The 20691-nt window shown below is 39.8% G+C and overlaps 1 protein-coding gene across 7 annotated transcripts in view; it reads right to left on the bottom strand.

Annotated features, from left to right (window-relative positions):
* Window positions 1-8627: 8627 nt before the first annotated feature.
* The window catches only part of Zbtb44 (zinc finger and BTB domain containing 44), a 58375-nt gene continuing 46311 nt past the window's right edge, over window positions 8628-20691 (bottom strand). For 2 of the 7 annotated variants that reach the window (XM_021644032.2, XM_060371300.1), the window contains 3 exons: window positions 19567-19679; window positions 16986-17286; window positions 8628-15407 (listed from right to left, as the gene is read on the bottom strand). In XM_021644032.2, coding sequence (XP_021499707.1) covers window positions 15125-15407; window positions 16986-17286; window positions 19567-19679 — 697 coding nt within the window. In that variant the 3' untranslated portion in view covers window positions 8628-15124. Of the gene's footprint in view, window positions 15408-16985; window positions 17287-19566; window positions 19731-20691 lie in introns of all 7 variants that reach the window. The other 5 variants (XM_021644033.2, XM_060371303.1, XM_060371296.1 and 2 more) reach the window with 3 other exon arrangements.

The following is a 20691-nucleotide window of genomic DNA, read 5'->3' as shown; positions in this document are numbered from 1 at the left end:
ATATGGTCCTGCTTAACTCAACAGGGGAATTCTTCAGTTTTGTCCCAGCCAGAGCTTCAAGAACATGGTGTGCGGGGGTGGTGGCAATGAGAGAAGCAGGTCCTCCAGGGGAATGGGAAGGTCCCCTTAAACAGAAGTACGTTCAGAGGCCAGTTCATGACGGAGAGTGTACCTCAACTCTCTTGCGGGGTCATAGTCTAGACAGTCTATAGGACAATATAGGAACACAGATTTAGGAAAAAAGAAAATGTTTTAAAGCTGTAACTGCGGCAAAGCAAAATGAATGCCAAGTTATTCACATAAGCCATCGAGGGAGGAAAGAATTTGCTCATTTACTCAGTATGGTGCCAGCTGTGATTGGGACTTGAGGGCACTTGATGTACGATTCAAGGCTGACTCCAAATCAGAAGACAACTAATCGTCAAACTTGGTGGCAATCACCCTTATGGACTGAGATGCTGGCTGTGTGCAGGGACTTTTACACAACCCTTGGCTTTTCAGTGTAAAGGATTTCCTGAGATAACTGCCGAGGCCACCCTTTTAGAACTGAAGATTATGATCCTTCACTTCAGAGAGACAGCCTCAAACTCAAGGTCCTCTAGGCCAGCCTCCCAGGAAGACTTCGAATGACTTCCAAAAGTTGTGAGAGCAGACAAGATATTAAAAAAAGAAATTAATTTATTTTCTCACTTTACATCTGGGTTGTAGGCCCTCTGTCCTCTCCTCCCGTCCCCCCTTCCCAACTCCTCAGCTAAGGGGAGCCTCCTTCCTACTAACCCACCCCAGCAAATCAAGTGGCATCAGGACTTGGTGCATCTTCTTTCTGTGGCCTGGTAAGGCAGACCCACCAAGAGGAGTGATTGAAAAGCAGGCAACAGAGTCCATGTCAGAGACAGGCCCCTCTCCCCTTTCTAGGAGACCCTTGTGTTGGCCAAGCTACCCATCATCTCCATACATGTAAGAGGCCTACATCGAGTCCATGCATGGTCCTTGTGGAGAACTAATTGTGCACCCCTGCCCTTGTCCAATGGGATTAGTGTCCCTCTGTGTTCTCTGCCATGTATTATAGACAGGGTCTAAGCTCAAGTGCTCAACAGTGTAAGGGGCAGGCATGACCACCTTGTACATGTGGTACCTCACTCTCCACACAGCCAGGAAGTGGACCAGTTACGCCAATCACATGGGACAGCAGGCCCAGAGATGCCTTGCTCAAAGTTTCTCAGAAATGAGAGTAAGGTCTGCAGCTGCTGGGGCAACAGTGGAGTTCTGCCTCTCTATAGCCTTGGCCATGTCCACCTGGAGCTCTAAATTGCCAAAACTCTTTTGCCAGGTAATAAATCCACTGGCTGAGGCACATGTGGAAAAGGCTAAAGGAACGTTCACTAGCTGGGCTGAGCTGGCTCCATTTCTAAATCTTTCCCATTTCCATTTCTTTGGCTACCTCCACTACTAGCCCCTGGGCATTTCCCCTTCTCAGGGGCCAAACCATCTGCTTTCTCTTACTACCCTGCCTAGAGCAGCATGGATGCAGAGATGTTTCCCTGAGGCCTTGGTGTGGGTAGCAGAACACTCTGCTCTATCTTGAGTTCGGGACCGGCCCCTGCCCCTCACCCCCCCCGAGGATGGAAAACTGTATGGCCTCAGAAGACGCTGCTGCAAAGAAAACAGAGTTCATGGCGCAGGTGCCTCTGCCTTGAGCCAGGCCTAGAAAGGGAAATGGTTAGAGATTCAGCTGGGGGCAGGGGTGCCACTGTGCCTACGGCAGTCCCCCTCTGTCACACTCCAGAGGTCTGGTAGAATACCTGACACCTGAGAACCAAGAATTTTCAGGGAGCTGGGGTAATGGAGTAAGAACCAAACAACTCCATCCTGTTAACTGTTTAAGGGGCTTTGAAAATAAGTCATGCGACTAACAGTTTGGACAAGGTCATCAGGTACTTAAACAGAAACCTTTTGATTGGACGTAAACATTTTGTAAAGACAAATATCGTTCGTTCACTTTAGATCCCACCTTGCAGTTCATTCCAGGTGAGAACAGTAGAGGGTGCTCACACACCATAGCCAAGTGTGGTCAGTGGCCATGGGCTGGCCTCAGTGCAATGAGATGGAAATATGCGTCAGAAGGAAGCTTTGGGCAGCCTCCTCCCATGTAATTATGGTTCAGTCTTGGCAAGCACATATTTTGACCACCTGTATCCTCATAAAGGCTGACATTGGGCTTCTGTGCCATTGTGAAGGTGGCCTTCTATGATAGGCTGTGACTCATGTTGGACCCAGCCTCCTGACCACAACCTTACCAACTATTCATCTTATCAGGTACTCAAAACACTTGACAAAACAACAAAACAAAACAAAACAAAACAAAAAAAAAAAAAAAAAAAAAAAAACAGTGGCTGGCTAGGCCAGATTTTTTAAAATGCCCAAATGATCTGAGTAGCTACTTCTAAAGGTAGTACAAATGGCCAATATATGTGGGAAGATGCTCCAGTATCTTTAGCCATCAGGGAACTGTAAATCAAAACTACACTGGGATTCCACTTCACCCCAGTCATAATGGTGACCGAAAAACAAAACAGGCAGCAAATTTTGGTAACAATGTAGGAGAAAAAGGGGCCCTTCCACATGACTTGGCATTAAGTCAGTGCGATAGTTCCTCCCCGCCTCCCCCAAACCAAAAGAACTACCCTATGATCCGGCTGTACTACTTCTGAGTACATCCAGAGGAATCCAATCAGCACAAATATAGACGGATACCTGTACCTCCATGTCTACTGCAGTACTACCTATAGCAGTCAAATCAGCTTGGACACCTATCAACAGATGAATGGATAAAGAAAATGTAACACACACACACACACACACACACACACACAGTACTATCATTCAGCTATAAAGAATGAGATTCTATCATTTGCAAGAAATGGGATGGGCATCATGTAAGTAAAATATCTGCAGAAAGACAAGTATTGCAGTCTGGTATAGCTAGCCCAGTTGTGCAGTCTTTTCTAACATGCTGGAGGCTCTGGGTTCTATGCTCAGCATGGCAACCAATCAGTCAGAGCTGCAGCCAGGACACACGTTAGTTTAAAAGAACATGTATCTTTGCATGTAAACACAAAAAACAAGGACCTGAAAATAGAATCTATTAGGGGCTGGGAATAGGGATTACAGAGGTGAAAAAAAAAAGGGAGGATGAGAAATTGTGACCATGAACAAGGCTTGATATATTCATTTATGAAAATGCTACAGTTAAAGTCATTATTTTGTGCAATTACTATGCTAATAAAGGGCTGAAGAGATGGCCCAGTAGTTAAGAGCATTGGCTGCTTTTCAAAAAGATGCAGGCTGTATTTCTAGCACCCACATGGCGGCTTCCAACCATCTGTAATTCTAGTTCCAGGAGATTTAATACCCTCTGTGGCCTCTGCGGGCACCAGGCATGTATGTGGTGTACTTAAGTCCATAAAGGCAAAATGCTCAAACATACAAAAAAATTAAAAAAAAAAAAAAAGTTAATTCAGGAGCACAAGTGAGTGTTTCAACATCACCAACACCCAACTTCAGGAACCCAAAATAAGCATGTTTGCTGCCACTTATCCTGGACCGACTGATTCACATAACCTAGACAGTCTCTCTCCCCTTGGGATTGAAGAACTGCAGCAGGTGACTTCTGTAGCAGAGGACCAAACCTCTGTATCAACACCTTCAGCATGCTCAGAGATGGCCTCTTGAACATTAGTCAGAAGGCCAAGCCTCAGGATTCGGGAAATGCCAGGGTTGAGCTGTGCTGGTTCCCTCTGCCCACAGTGGGTAGTTGGGTAGAGGAGTGGCTTTGGTGTTTATCCTGCTCAACCTCCAAGCTGCTAATTGGGAAGGGCACTGGAAAACCCACAGCACACGCTAAGAGCTGGGGCAAGCAAGGCCTGGGCATGAGGGAGAGCCAGCACACTGGGGAATCCTGAACTCATTAGGGCCTTAGAGCCAAAGGAAGAGCGGGAATGTGACAAAAGGGTGCTGCAGATGACTCACTGGGGCTGGTCTGGTCTCAGCAGTCATGGGAAGGTTTTTGGTGCACCAGCTGTGGCAATCTGACAGCAGTCAGACCTGGAAATGGGGCCTAATGCTTCAGTCGCACTGCAAGGCCAGGGCGAGGACTCAGTTAGGGAAGCCCTCCTTCCCCAGCTCTCCTGCTTGTACGTGTACACATGGATGTGCATGAAGATGTGAAGATCAGGGGAACCTTAAAATGTGCAGTTTAGCCCACAGTGAATCTCTGTAGAAAACTCTGTACGAGTTTGCCCACACGGTAGTTGGAATTCTCACAGGAGTCACACAGATGGGATGTGCACAGCAGCTCTGTGTCTGTCTTCTACGCACAAATGTAGCAGCGTGAACTGGACACTAGTGCAGCAGTGTTCCATTTACACACGGCCTCCTGCTAAAACCTCAACCCCCTAGAGGTCTTCACAAGGCAGTTATGTCACCTTGCTTTACTGAGCTGCTTCATGCTTGCTGGATGAGCAGAGCACAAGCTTTGGAGGTATGTGCACAGTGAATTCTGGGATTAGGAGTCATGGCTGTTTACCTAGCCAGTGGTTTCCGTACCACAGACATGTGTTTCATATGTCTGTCTTACACCGAGCATGCTAGTACGTAACAGCGCACATCCCTAGCCTGCAGAGTATTTTAAATGACATTTTAATGCTGTTAAAATAAGGACTCTGGATATTGAGAACAAGGCCAAACTCTTCAAAAAGACTCAACCTATAATGCAGTGTGTGCCAGATGGATTAAACCACTTTGAAGCCTGTTCTATAACAGGCCTCTCTGAACTGTGCAAGAAGATACCCATGGAGCCTGGAAACAAACTCCCACTGTCATCCTGTTCCATACTCTAAATCTCCCAGCAGGGCCTGCTTTTAGCTTCTTTTGTTCTGGATAGTTTGCCTTCCTGGTCACAGATACAGCAGGGTAGTAAGTGAGCAAGTGTGCGTTGGCATTGTCCCCTATACCTGTGACACTCCTTTACTCCTCCTTAGGGACTTCAGGTAACTGTTATTTTTGGCAACCTAACCTCATTCAGCCCACCAACATGCTTTTCTCCAGCACTTAAAAAAACTTATTTTTTAAATTGTTGGCCCTGTCCTCCCAGGACAACTCTGCCAGGGCAAGATCTGTGCTTGCATGTTCAACACCTGGGTTTTGTGTTATCCAATGCTTAGGAACAGAAGATGACTTGCAAGCCACAGGAATGTCTGGAATCTGCAATCCCACAAACCTGACTCAGGTGGTGAATTCTGCTACAAAGCATGTACATTAACAACAACTAAACATTGTACAACCGGTCTGAGGAGGGATACTTTCCTCTGACCTGCAGTGACGGGGGTCCAGCATGCGAGTGTGCATGCCACCTGTAAGCTCACCTGAACGCTGCACCGCAGTCCTTTTGCAGTGTCCCAGTCGAACTCATTCTTTCTTTTGGACAGTTTCCCTCCAAAAACAAATCTAGGTTGCCCAAGCAATGGAACAGGCCACGGGTATGGAATGGACATAGAAGGCATTCCCCAGTGCTGGGAGTCAAGACATGCACTTAAGCTCAGGCCCATTTTTCAGACAAACCACTAACCTGCTGCTTTTCTAGCAGTCCTCTCTTACCTTCTCTTGGGCTTTAACTTGAACTCTGATGGACTCAGTTAAGTCTGTTATGTGTTCTTTCAAATCCTGTTCTTCAATCTTTCTAAAGAGTTCTGATCCTGGTCTTCTGCTCAGTTAATGTACTTAGTTTTCCTACCAAATACAGTTTGTCGTCTGTCTTTCGAAAGTGTCTCAAAAAACCCAGGCCGGCCTTACACTCCTCCTGGGTGCTGGGATTATGGGCAAGCATTGCAGTTCTGCACAACTTCTCCGGTTTGGCCCCAGCCAAGCTTATTACACAGTCCTTGATTCCTCCCATTCAGAAATACCACAAAGCCCAGCAGAATACCTTCCACCCCTTTGCACTCCCCCTGAAGGCTGCTCAGAATGGGTCTCTGGCATACTCTCCTTCTTACTGTGTGCAAACCCTCTCTTCTCATGAGCCCACTAAAGTGCTGGCTTCTCCCCATGCTTTTCCTTGTTGTCCCTTCGGCCACATTGCTCCTCCGATTTTTTTCGGTGTTTCTCCAGTCTTAGTTCTTTTTTTCCTTTTTGAAATTCTTTACTTTAGAACCCACCACCTCCTAAATATCACAAGGGTCATCCATTCAGTCAGCCAAGAGCCTGCAGCCTCTACGTGAATAAGGCAGTTGTCAATGACAGGTAATGAAAATACACAACATTAAGTTAATGTAAGGGAGAATCCCAACCAACAGCAGGGCAGCTCCCTTGACAAGAGAAATATAGTCCCTGATGTTTGAGGAAGCAGGTGGAAAAGTTTGAGATACCTCTGAGCAGGCCAAGAGTAACTACTGAGGACTAAAGGCCAGTCTGTGCTATATAGGGTTCAGAGTCAGGCAACCTGCTCCTTCTCTCTTAAAAAGAGTTCTACTGGAGGACCCTACTATGTATGTACATATGTATGTCTGGGCTATTAAAGAGAACATTTTTGCCTTTGCCCTCAAACTAGAGTTTGGAAGTCTTATGTGACTGTGTTCTACAGGAACTTTTCCAATGGATGACCTCCAGATGGCAAGAGCCAAAGGGGATTCATTTGAGGCTGGTCACCGTAGCTGGGTATGGAAGTAGAGGGGTGGCTTAGTATTGATCCTGCCTAAGTTTTCAAGTTCTCTGGTAAACAACACTTAACCATCCAGTACATGACTTCCTGTAAAAAGCAGCAAAAGGGCTAAGAATGAGGGTCTGGGGAAGGGGCCAAAGGTACCAGGTCATGCTGCAAAGGTAGCATAAAAAAGTCCCTGAAACAGCCCAAGAAGCTGGAAAAATGGAGAACAGCCTTCAAAAACAGAGGCAAAAAGAGAAACTCCAGGGGCTAACTACAAAGGTGGCAGGAAGGGCCCTTGGGCCACAGGTAGAATTAAGAAATCTGACAAAATGTAAGCTGTTTCTTCTATGAGGTGACGGTGACCACTTTTCATTGCTAGTTAAGCACCAAGATTCTCTGCCATAACATCTTTTGTTGCCTATTGCTGGAATAAAGTGTTGTCTTGGAGCCTGCTGAACACTGCTAATAAATTTTTATGAGTAAAAAAGCAGCTAAAAACATGGCAGTGAGAAAATTAGGCAGGGACTGACAGGGACCCCATGAGGAAGTACCATCAAATCTGCTCATGGCCTTTGCAATCATCTGTTTCTTATTTATGAAGTACAAATACTCCAGTGTTTTTTGTTAGGAAAACTTAAGTACATGGGTCAGAACTGAGGGAAACTGTAGGAGCGACAGCAACAGCAGCTCTTCTGTCCAGGAGCATTTCAATTCTAGTTAGAGCAATTCTGGCAGACGGACTGCTTTTTAGACTAAACACAGCTACCTCCATTTCACATCTGTGAAGTTTACTGATACCAAAGAGTCACACTAAATAAGTACAGATATTTATGCACACCTCCCCTCCTTTAAGGCTTACTATATTTATATTTGACAACTTTCTGTTTATTTCTTGGAACAAACTTTCTTGTTCAAAGGAGAAGACCCAAATTATTAATTTTAATTCTACCAATTTAGAAGATGTATCTTTGGTTACTGCTTTTTAGTATCACTCTCTCAATATTCCTGTTCATAATCTTTATGCAAAGATAACTCCAAGATAAAATGAGGCTGAAAGATGGCTCAGTGGTTAAGAGCACTTAGATATTCTGAGTTCAATTCCCAACAACCACATGGTGACTCACATAATCTATAATGGGGTCTGATGCCTTCTTCTGGCATGTAGGTGTGCAAGCAGACAGAACCCTCATCTGTTTATTAAAAAAATCTTTTTGAATTTTACCTCTGCCCTATCATCCATGGTTCAGGTTTAGGATACTGAGAAACCAGTTTGCTGACTGTTTGGTAAACATGTTAAAATGTCTGCTACCAAAAAACATCTTAAAACCTCCATCTTTGTTTCTGAACTTAATTTACTAAAACAACCCTGGTTGACTGAGTTCACTCTAGTCATTTTCTATGAGGCCTCTTTTATGCTTGCACAGACATACCACTTCTGCAATAAGCTTTTTCCCATTTTTTAGTCATCACTGAAATGGAAGCAATGTGTCTCTATCTAATCAATATTAAATATGAAACAACTGGGGCTGGAGAGTTGGCTCAGGGGTTAAGAGCACTTGATGTTGTTGCAAAGGACTTGGGTTCGAGTCCCAGCACCCATATGGAGGCTCACTACCCCCTCAAGCACCAGCACATGTGGTGCACAGATACACAAGAAGGCAAAACACTCATACAAACAAAAAAAATATCGGAGGCAACCACCATTCAAATGAGTAGCTTAACCCAGGAGCTGGTTCCCTAGCTCTCAGACTTGACGGCTTCCCCAACTTCCCTCTTTATGTTTCCCTCCCTGGCCTGGGCATGGTGTGATGGGTTCTGCACTCAGGGGTACTGACAGACGCTGTCCACTGTAGTAGTCTCCAGTTTGCACATTCACAGTAACCAGTTCCTCCTTTCAGCCAACAGTCAATGACAACAGCAGGAAAACTTATTTCATAAAACATCAGTAAGATATTTTAATGAAGTAAAACAAAAACCAACCTTAGTCTCATGTTTCTATCCAAAGACCACTCAAGACTAATTTTTCCCTGTCCATCCCTTCTAACTGCAACTTTATTTGTGACCATTAATAAAGGCCAGTTTAAAGATTTAAAAAAAAAGTTTAAACCTTTTTTAAAAAAGATTAAGCAATCAGGCTAGCAAAAAGGTACTCAATACATACTTTTCTCATATCAAACAAGCTAATATTTCAGTACAATGTAACTATACAGAGTATGTACAATACACATATGTTCACAAAGCAAACACTAGGCTCAGAACAGATTTGAGAAAACATGATATTCACATTGATTACAATAACTCTAAAAATGATTGTAACGTTGAAACGGCACTTAGTTTACAAAAAAGTCACAAAAATATATATATATGTAGTCACCAAGAACCATGGTTTCTGTAAAATACTAATAGCCAGATACTAGTATATAAAACGTGAAGTTATGACACTGTATACATTTTTTTTAGGAAATCAAACAAAACAAAATTTAAGACCATTTTTGTTATTGTAGAAAGTCAAACATGCCAAGTAATTTAGCTATGGCCACTGTCACCAAGTAAAGCTATACTTTGAACGTGATGACAACAACTGGACAAAGCTGGTGAACTGGGGACTGGCACAGCTGGAGAGAGTAGTACTGTTCTAGGAGAGGGGTAGAGGATATGGAAACACCCATTCATGTAACTGACTTCACAGTTTCTCCTCAGCAGTGCCCTCTTTGGCCTGTTTCACAGATGCCAGTTCCCCAAGAGTCATAGTGCTCTAGCTGGCAGGGCAGGAAGCTTTCCTGAGCTCCGTGCTGCCAGCTTCAGGCAAGTATTAAAGCATGCATCAGCTACACGGGACACTCGGCCACTGTCGGGCAGACTGTGGGGCAGTCTCTTTCTAGGCTGCTTGTATTAGAAAGAACCCCAGTTTTCAAATGAGGCCAGATTTATTTATTAGCCCTATAAAATAGTGAGCTACTGTAGCAGCAAATAGGAAATCACAGAAGCAAAACCACAACTTTATTTTTAAAAGTTAATTTGTTACATCAAAGTAACTGTTTTCACCTTTAAATTTGTCTCCCCTCCCCAGACATCTTTTTTCCTATCACTGAATTCTTTGACCTATTACCTCATTCTGACTTTCTTATCACGGCTCTGAAAAAAGATACTTCTTAAGCCTGGAAAAGCTTTAGTTTACTCTTAAAAATGGGAATACAGGAATTTCAAAGTTAAAAAAAAAAAGTCTGTTCTAAAAGTATCTTTCACAAATATATATATTTAAATATTAAAATACCTAAGATTTTTATAAAATGGCTTTTGAAAAGATAGTAGAGGCACAAAGAGGCCACATACCATCCTTCAAGTTGAACGTAAGGTGCCACAAGGGTGCCTTAACAAAGAGGCAGGCAATATCTAGCTGATTCAACAGGAGACACCAGTATCAATGAACTAAATATCATTGGAACTTGGGTCAAAACCAAATTTTACCCTATCACAGACTGTTGTTTCTTTAAAGTATACCTTCAAATATAAGCATTAGAATCCATCATTTTGTATAAGCAGAACAACAAAGTTTATGATCGTATCTGTAAATACCCGACGCCATTCACTCTGGGAGCAGAAAAGCAGTGCAACTTTCAAAAGTGCAAAGCACTCTCAGCGTGAGAGACTTTCCGTAACAGCTGTCCACTTGGAAACTACTGCCTAAAATGACAAGCCCGCAGGAAGCATACTCACACACTCACAGAAAAGGCTCTCTCTGGAAAGGAGAACTGCGGAAGAAACTTCCCCATCTTGAAGATAACACTAACACCTCTCCTGGCACAGAGAGACTGACTCTTCAGCAGGTGATGCACTTTGGTAACCAACATTCATTCACAGGATGATTTTTCAAGCTCTAGGTATGGTCAGGCTGGCATTTGAGAAAACAAGGAATTTAGTACAAGTCATGACACTATAGCTCCTCAAATGACTATCAGTGATTGTACCAAGAAATCATCACAACTGAGCCCAGGGCTTTAGGCTTAGCAAAGCTTGTTAACTTAAAAAAAAAAAAAAAAAAAGAATTTGATATTTTATAAACTAGGCACTTCAAACTAAAATAAAAACTTAATTTTCAATTAATAAAAAACACATAGTGTTTTCAATCATGGTCTGAACTCCTGAGTCCTTTGTAAACTATTCTGCACACAGGAAGCCTGGTCTTTGCTGCAAGTGTCCTGGGTCTCACTCAGAGAGCACTAAAAACTCAAGTCTCAGAAACAGGTTGAGGCAGCATCACTGCTCAGAGACTGCCAAAGCCAAGGTTCTAAAAGCACTGTCTGAAATTTCCACAGTGACTATTTCCAAAAACAGAGAGCTATCTTTTTCTGTTCTAAATAGAATTATGATACGGGGAAACATCTAAGAAGACTTTAGTATATAGATTAATAAAAGTTTAACTCCTGATGGTAGCTGGTACCATTCCCTATTCAACACTATTCAACGTTTCTAGGAGGCAACTAAAGTCTTAATTTATGTGTAATCCAGAGTGAAACATCTATAGCCTACTTCCCAGCATGGACTGGCTCAATTCCACTTCCTTGTTTATTTGAACCATTGCTACTTTGGCAAATTCACTTTGCTGAGAAATTTTCAAATAAAAATAATCCATGTTACCACTGTCAAAAATGACAGAGATAAATACTAGTATAAGCAAAATAACAGATCTTAATTTTGATGAGCATACTTAAAACCCATGTTTAGTTATAAATATTCCCCATAGCTATGTTTATGACAATAACATCTCTCTACTCCCTCAACTTTATTTCACTGACTTCTGGTTTCTACATGTTCTTTTAGTACCTATCAAAATACAAAAAGGCACCTGAAGTCAACAACGTGCAGTGAAAACCCATTTTCCTCCCCTACTTTTGGGCTGTTTGCTCTTTGTGCACTTTCCTAGTTCCTTTACCCCTAGTTAAGAACTCAAAAATTATTTCTTCACACAGATGTACACTTCAGGGTTTTAAGGCCCTTTCCGCAGATAAGTGATGCAGTACAATGGAGTTTCCAATTTGCCTGATCATTAGTTCCACAAATCAAAAAACTGAAGAGTCAGTTAAAATATTAGAACAGTTCATTTACCATCATAAAAAGTAATTCTCTGACACTGGGAGAGAACTGCCATCTGTATAACACTGTATGGTTATGTCCCTTAATAGGAAACTAACTCCAAAAGTGGCTTCTAATTAATTAGACTAAGAGAATAAAATAAGTGTTTTTATTTTAAAGGAGTGAAGGACTTATAGCTTCCAAAGGAACAGGGATCAGTTTCTAGAACAGGAGAGCCTAGCTCAGCAGTTAAGACAGGAACAGGGTTACCAATGACTCAGCACATGAGAGGCAGACTATTTCACTCCATTTAGTAAAACATTTTAACAAAACATACGTGTTTTTGCTTATTTGTTTTTAATAACAAAGGGAATGTATCTTAACACGGCACTTATGTAATGGGGCTTAAAATGTTTAAACATAAGACCGAAATGAGGCCACTTAAATATTTTACTACATTCTGTCTTAACAAAATTGTGAACTTAAAAAAACCAACTCCCCCCGCCCAAATAAAACCTAATAATATAATGAACTGTGGTTAAACTTAAAATAAAAATTGGAATTATTTAGAATGGCCAATTAAGAGAAATTCATTTAAACATATTTGTTGATAACAACATTTATCTACACCCATTTCTTGGAAAATGTAAAAGTCACTGTCAAATTTCTGTTTCTGACTAAGTGAATTACTGACATGATGCTTTGAAGACTAGAGTTTGGAAATGCAAAGAGTGACAGGAGGAGCTACAACTCCTTACACCACAGTGAAAACTTCACTTTAAAGCACATTCTATCTATTTGGCAGTTGGGAAAAAACTGAAAACAAAGCTTTTCTTGTATAAAATGCTTAGGTTTTTAAAAGTAATTATCCTGCATTCTAAAATTTAAGCCCTTTAAATATCACAAAGTTATCCTCTTAGGCCTTACAAAAGATAGCTACCTTTAAGTATTCTAAACACGAATGCTTTTCTGTTTAGTTACCCTGGTGATTTCTATGAAGGGATCATCTCTTCAAAATGTTTTCCATATGTTCTGGTGAAAAGTATATATATCTAGGCATTCCTCTTTTAAATCAACTTTAAATAAACCTTAGATATTACTTTATGTACAATTATGTCTTGCAGTTGTGTTCCCTATAACAGACCCATACACAAAATGTCCTCAAAAATGTAGTCTCACTGGAACAGGAAAAGGCTTTTGTATCATTTTATGTTAAACATTAGTCAGGTGCCTTTATCACAATGATTCTGAGTAATAGGCGACTAACCTATGTGTCTTCAGGTATTTTTGAACCTGTCCTAAAGGCTGGCTACAGGATTTGTCATTAGCAATAAAAATCCAGTGAGGGAATCCTCACAAAGAGGCTGACCTAACTCAGAAGTCTTATACAGGGTATACTGAAACACTTTTCAAAGAATCTGAAAAGAATTCTTCAATTTAGTTCATCTCTGATTTATTTTTATTTATTTCATTTTCTTTTCTCCTTTTCTAGCTCTTAACAAAATAGAAGCAAAACAAAACAACCCAACTTGGAACCAAGAACATAATTCTTGATCATAATTTAACTTAATCTTTATCATACTAAAACAGGATTCTAATTGAATTTTAGGATTTATTAGTAGGCACACTTTTCAAAGATCATATATATATGACATAAAAATAAAAATTACTGACTTCTTTAGTTGATTTTTTTCTGAAAGTCATACACTTATGAGTCAAGTGAAAAACTGGAAATAAGGGCTGGGTTGTATCTCATTGATAGAGCATGTGCTCAAGACGTATAAGGTCCAGGTTCAATTCTCAGTGTTAAGAAGAAAAAAGAACAAAGATGGAAATTAAATTACAGAACTAATAAATTCTAAAGAAACAAATTATATAATGTAAAAAAATAAGTCTGGTATTGGAATAAAATTTAGATCATGTGTTTGATCTAGGTGTGGTGTTATGTGTCTATAATATATTAGCAAGGGTTGTGGGGGAACTGAGGCAAGAGGATCAATATTTCTGGGCCAACCTAGGCTACTTATGATCCTGTTACAAAACAAAATATCCAAAGTCAAACAAAAAACATAGATTGTTTTTATTTTCTAACCCCACCAGGGGCTATCATAATGATGAACCTTGGGGCAATTTTTTATAAAGAAAAATTACTCAAAAGTTCATTACTCATGGACTCATGAATATTTCAAATCAAAGAGGCTTTAATAGTACCAGATAAAAAAGTATATCCCAATCTATAAATTTTATCGAGTAGCAAAGTTTTTAATTTTAACAATCCCTCCCCCAATTTCTGAGTCAGAGATGATCATTTTACAACCTCTTCTCTCACATTATTGCTTACATCCCATGAAAACTGTAATAACCACTGTTAACAAACTTGGCAACACCTCAAAGTATTTTGGAATAAGGACAATGTACTGCTGTCATATGTGATCTTGTAAACAATCTTAATTGGGTTAAGAATGTAGCCTCAAAACAGAATTCTTTTATTTTGTCCAAAACAGCACAGCATAAACATCCCCAACAATACATAAACCTATATATAAAATATAGAATATCTTCAATATTTTTCTTTTCTATGGCAGCACAATAGTATATGCAAATGAAAGTACTATTGATGGGACAAGAGGAAACTTATCTGGGCAATGTCCTAGTTATCCAGGTATCAGCATTCATTCTAGTAAGAAAACCAGTAAGAAGAAAATTCCTACAAAAGCTGGGGTATACAGACCTCATTTTGCACCCTGGCCATTCCATGCACAGCCTGATTCTCTCAATCACACCTCTTAGCCTTTGGAGTGACACTATAAAGGTACAGGAAATGCCTGCCAGATACTAATTTTTCACCATGAAAATTCAAAATGGCTTAAAAAAAAAAGAATATGCTGGATTTCATAAGTTATTTACCTTCATTTGAAAAAAATTATTGTTAAATACTTCCAAAATTACAGGAATGTTTACTCCTGCATCTAGGAGTAAACATTTACTTAGAAATTGTCAAATTCTGTTTAGTAACTTCTCATGAGCCCTCTCATCTCAGGAAGGGCAACAACCACCTGATTTCTTCTGTATCTGCTGCTGCCCACTTTTAACAATGGGAGGAAGAACTGCCATGTGTTAAATCAGCTGCTTTTCCTTAAGTCTCAGAGTTCATGTTCTGTTTCAATGTTACCTTATTATACACACGCAAAAGCAATCTCTCATCTATGAAAAACAAAACAAAAAATAAAGCAACCCTCCAGTTTCTGGGCTTACAAATGGAACCCTTCTTTGTTTAAAAATTCAAATTTAAACGTATAAAACAAAGCACAGGCACTTTCCAAAAACCCAAACCAAGGCCAAATCACAGAATTACTCAATCATTATAGAAGACAGCTCTGACTTAGGGGGGTCATCTCTGGTAGCCTCAGCATGAGCACTGGTCTTTGGCTGCTCTTGCACTTCCTCCTCCTTTTCTGCAAGCCCACCAAGAGACCCCAAGGGGAAAGTGCTTTCACAATTCTGGGTTGAGGAGACCTGTGAAATCACAGGCATTTGAACAGAAGAGTTGCTTTCAAAACTGTGTTCTCCAAGATCATACTGAACAAGGGTCTCTTCTTGCTCCTGGTTTAAGTAGTCCGGTACTAAGAAATCACTAAATGAGAGGCAAAGGATAAAATACACAATTAGTTTTTAAACTATAAATAAAAAGATGTCATCTGTAAACATCTGTAAAACAAGACTGGGACTTTTCATTTCACTAATTATTCAATGAAGCTGTTACTACTAAATAAGCTTCCCTAATATCAACTGAGGCCATTCAAGAACTAAAGTGCATCACATCTCCCTATGGGCCATCAAAAAGATTAGTGATCACTTCCAGTGAGACTCTGGACACTTCAAAGGCTTTTCTGGATCTATATATATAAGGAGTCCGAATATAACGTTAAATGTCATTCCACTAAAACAAAGATCATGTGAACAAGGTAAATGCTTAACTTTTCTTGGAACACCCTGAGTAAGAGGTTCATAGAAACCTATCTCTGTTTTGCTACCTGCCTAGAAGTTAGCTAAAAAGCTAAGTCCTTAGGATACAACCTTACATACATTCTACTATGTGAAGTTGAAAGGCATAGAAAATAACGTTCATTTCACTACAAGATTTAGAATATGGAAACAGTAATAAATTTTAATATTTAAAATCATTTATGAAATAAATCAATTTATTTAAACTTTTATTATTATTATATTGGGCCTGTCAATACATCTGAGGTGACCACTTAATATGGGACTGAAAAGATTTTGTAAAAAATGTAGGTTAGTTAAAAACTGTAAGGGTTTAGACGGATTTTACTTTTTAAGAAACTAAGGATTCCTACAAAGGTAGAATTCTTATGAAGTATTAAAAAGCACATATAAGAGTTTTATGGCTACAGGATGACTGAGATACCATCTTGTTAAAGCTTTATCTTCAGATAAATTTCATATGATACCTAACATGCTCAATCAACAGCAGAGTTAGAAAGAGAATTGAATTTACTTGTATAATCTATAAGTTAGAAATATATTACTATAATAAATTATTAATGTGAAAATAGAGGAGACTTACTGGATCTAATAACATCCGTGTTAACAGCTGTCAAATACTTTTATTGATAAATGGATATTCCTTTATATTAGAGTTTATTTATTTATTTGGTTTTTCAAGACAGGGTTTCTCTGTATATATAGCCCTGGCTACCCTGTAGATCAGGCTGTCCTTAAACTCAGAGATCCACCTGCCGCTGCCTCCTGAGTGCTAGGATTATAGGTGTGCACCACAATGCCTGACTATAGAAGATTTTAAAAAGGAGGGGTGGTACTGAAGAACTTTGCTAACATCTAGTATATCTGCTAGTAAGATCTAGTTAAATCTGATATAGAAATTTATTTAACTCCATTAAAAAAAAAAAACAAAAAAACCCAAGAGGACAAATAGTTTTCTGTGGGGGATAGTTTTTACTATTTATTTTATAGGAGTTTATTTTAAATACCAATACAATAGTATGACTTCAAAACTTAGGAGACCTACCAAACTTCCATCAGATCAGGAGGTCAGAGTGTGCAGAGTGGCAATTTAAAAAGAAGGTGACTAATTAGCTGGCAACCTGATAATAACACAGCAGGCTGCCCTGAAAGCAGGAAGAGTTTAGAACGCAGTTTTTCCTGGTTGGGTTTTCGCTGTGCACCTCACCTGCTCTGGAAGTAGTTTGCTAGCTCTGATGCTTCATGGTTCAGACTCCTCAGGTGCACGATTAAATTTCCAGAGTTGGTGAACATGGCGCCACATGTTTTGCACTCGTAAATCCGAGGCTTGCGGATAATGTGCCGGGAAACCCTCATATGGTGTTTATATTCCCCGAAGGAAGTGAAAGTGGCACTACATATCTGGCACCGGAAACAGCGTTTACCTTCATGCTTTAGGCGATGCATCTTTAGCGAGTAAGCCCTGGTGAACTTTTTTCCACAGCGGTCACACTGAAATGGTTTAATTCCTATAAAACAAAACAACAAAATACCATCTGAAAAATAAACTGAAAGGTCATAAAATCACTTATTTCTGAACAAAAACAATTTTAAAATTAAAAACTGCCAATAAAATAGATTCAACGTAATTCAGAGGTAGTCCGGAGTCACTAGTGCTTAAAAAAGGGAAACCCAGAAAGAAGGTAACTAGGTGGTATGTACTGAATTGTTTTCTGAGTTCTTCTAAGTTACGTATTTTACAGATTTCAAAAATTATTTATCTTAGTAGCTTTAACAAGAGCATAGAGTCGCATCAGAATGGATTCTCAATTGAGGAACTGCTAGAGATCAGACTAGTCTGCAGCTGTGTGGGGTACCATCTGGATTGCTGACTGATGTAGGAAAGCCCAACCCACTGTGGCTAGCAACACTCTCCAGAGCAGGTGGCTTTGGCCTATGTAAGAGTAGGTAAGTATAAGCCTGTGATTGGGCTAACAAGTACCTTCTGCCACAATTTTTTTGTGTCAGTTCCTGTACTGATTTCCCTAAATGATTGACCTGTAAGATGAAATGAAACCTTTCTTGCTCAAGGTGTATTTTATCACACCAATGTAGAGGAAATGAGAACATTATTTTGTTTGTAGTGCTGTGATGCACTCTAGGGTCTTATGCACACTGGGCAAGTGTCCTACTACTGAAGCCAAATCTCTGGCCGCAAAACACACTTAAACCACACCATTTATACACCCCAAGTCCCCAAAATAATACATATTTCATTAGCGAGCTCAATGCTTACTCTCAAAGTGTAAACATCACCTCTCTGTTACAGTTAGTGCTGTCAATTCAACACAATGTACAATCAATCACACAGGAGATGGCTCTCTTGGGCATGTCTTTGAGGGTTGTCTTTATTAAATTAACTGACGTGGGAAGATCTAGCTTAACTGCCAGTGGAATCTTCCCTGGGCAGGGAATCCTAGAGTATATATACAAAGAGGGCAAGATGAACACACTCAGGTATGCCATCACTCGCTCTCTGCTTCTGCCTGTGTCAGTATGACCAGTTCTCTCAGCTCCTGCTGCTATGATGTCCTTGCCATGACGGACTTACTGTTACCTGGAACTGTGAGCCAGATAAACCCTTTTTCCTTTAAATTGCTTTTCTCAGGGTATTTATCATAGCAACAGGAAAACTAATATACTATTTTAAATAGAAATAAAAAAAATGAAAAAATTCTAACATCTCTGTATTTAATAATAGGATCATTATATGGTGAATTAGCTTAAGTATTTAATAGTAGACATTAATAAGGGAATTATAAAGTATATTAACAGTTTCAGTTACTATCACAATTTGGGGGGAGGGGGGAGGTTAAAGCTCTGCAAAACACAACCTGTGGATTTCATAAGATCACAGAGAAGTGATCATGTTAAAAGTAATAGTACAAAGACCGTAAGACCCATTCTAGAGAAGGAGAAATGAGACAGAGCTGAAAGCAGCAGTAAAGGTCTCCCATCCTTCAGAGGTCAGAGTTTTACTGTTTACCTTTTTTCATCACACAGCTTCACTGCTAAGTGCTCTTTAATTTGGCAAAAATTTTAAAAACTTTTTTTTTTTTTGTTTTGTTTTCCAAGACAGGTTTCTCTGTGTAACAAGAGCCCTAGCTATCATAGACTCACTTTGTAGATCAGGCTGGCCTCAAATTAACTGAGTTCTGCCTGCCTCTGCCTCCCAAGTGCTGGGATTAAAGTTCGAATGCCACCATGCAAAAATTTTAAATTTACAGAGAAATTCAAAGAATCACCTATGTATAATTTTTAACACTATTTTCATTTGTGCTTTTCTCATTTATAAACATGTACTTAATTATTTCCAGTATCTGTTAACTTACATATTTACACACTGCCTCTAAATTTTAATCAGAATATTCAATAACTGTGGTAAATGTACTAGTTTTCTGACATTTCAAAAAGAGAACACTGCTAGCCAGTCTGGTCTCAAGTGACTTATCAGGACTTTAAACCTTTTTTCTGTTCTCTAATGCAATTCCCTCACCTCACCCAGCCTCCACTTCCTTTCCCACTCCCTGTGCCCCCAACCCCTCTTGCTCAGATGGAGTCTTTCTTTCTATTATACAGTCCAGGCTGGCTTGAATTCTAGATCTTTCTGCCTCAGTCTCTTGAATGGTGGGATTACAGCATGTGCCACTACTTCTGAAACAAAGTCTTTACTTTCTTTTTTAATTGGGATGGCAAAGTAAAATGTTTTGGTAGGGCCCCTTATGCAACAACATCGAAGATCATATTACCTGAGTGGATAAGCATGTGCTGTTTTAGGTTCTGAATACGGGTGAATCGAACCCCACAGGTAGGACACTGAAAAGGTCTGTCTGGACCATTTGGACTTGGTCGTTCTGTACTGCTGGTAGAAGGAGCAATGTAGAGTTGGTAGGGATACTGAACATTTTCCAATCTAAAAAAATAAACCAAAGAAGGCACGCAGGCTCTGGTGTTTACGTTGAATACACATTTCTGCAGCCCAACTCTTAAATGAACAAAGGAAATAACAAAGACTTTTAAAAACAGATTCTCATTTAGAAAAATTTGTAAAGCAATGTGACTGCCCAAAATGTCTAGCATCTTTAAATATGGATAAAACCCACAAGGCATATAAGCTATTTTACCTTAGATACCCTTCAATCTCTTGGAATTCCTTCCTTTCTGCTTCTGAATTTAGGTCCTGATCATTTCCTTCTTTAAAATCTTGCTACAACTATCTTCTTCAGAATAAATTCTCAACCTCCACTAAAATTGCCCAAAACTACTCATATATGAACTCTCTCTTTCCAGCCTAATTTCTGGTCATACTCCCTACTCTCCAAAATATACTTTATACTAAGTAATTCCTCTAGTGTATCATATGCTTTGTTTTCTCACAGTGAACTTCCTCTACAAGCCTAACTTCATTGCTCAGGTAGTGTCCATTCACTTTACAAAATATAGGTGAGTCATCACCTCCTCTTCCTGAAAACCTTCATTGATTTATTGCTTAATTAGTTAACTTCCTACAGGCAGCAGCAAACTCCCTGCAGATTCCTTCTGGTGATCTGTTTTCCTATCTGACTTCAGCCTTGTTCCTTCCCTGAAAACTCATGGAGCTCTCAATGGAAAAGGCTATTTATTTCATTTTTATAATCCCATGACTTAGCAAAGTATTTAATAAAGAATAAATTACTTGATTACTCTTTAAAATTAAGAAATAAGGACAGTTGTGCTTACTTATGCTTTTACTACTTCATCCAAATGATTTTGGTTCAATCTTCCAGGTTTAGCTACTCAAGATTAATACATCTATGTTTGAAGCAAGTTTTCAGCAAATACAGCTATTAAGAAAAAAAAAAAAGACTGTTCTGCATTCTATGTGAGAAATAATT

This window comes from Meriones unguiculatus, chromosome 1 (genome assembly GCF_030254825.1).
Source record: "Meriones unguiculatus strain TT.TT164.6M chromosome 1, Bangor_MerUng_6.1, whole genome shotgun sequence".
Taxonomy (NCBI): Eukaryota; Metazoa; Chordata; class Mammalia; order Rodentia; family Muridae; genus Meriones; species Meriones unguiculatus.
This window is presented reverse-complemented; position numbering and strand designations above follow the sequence as displayed.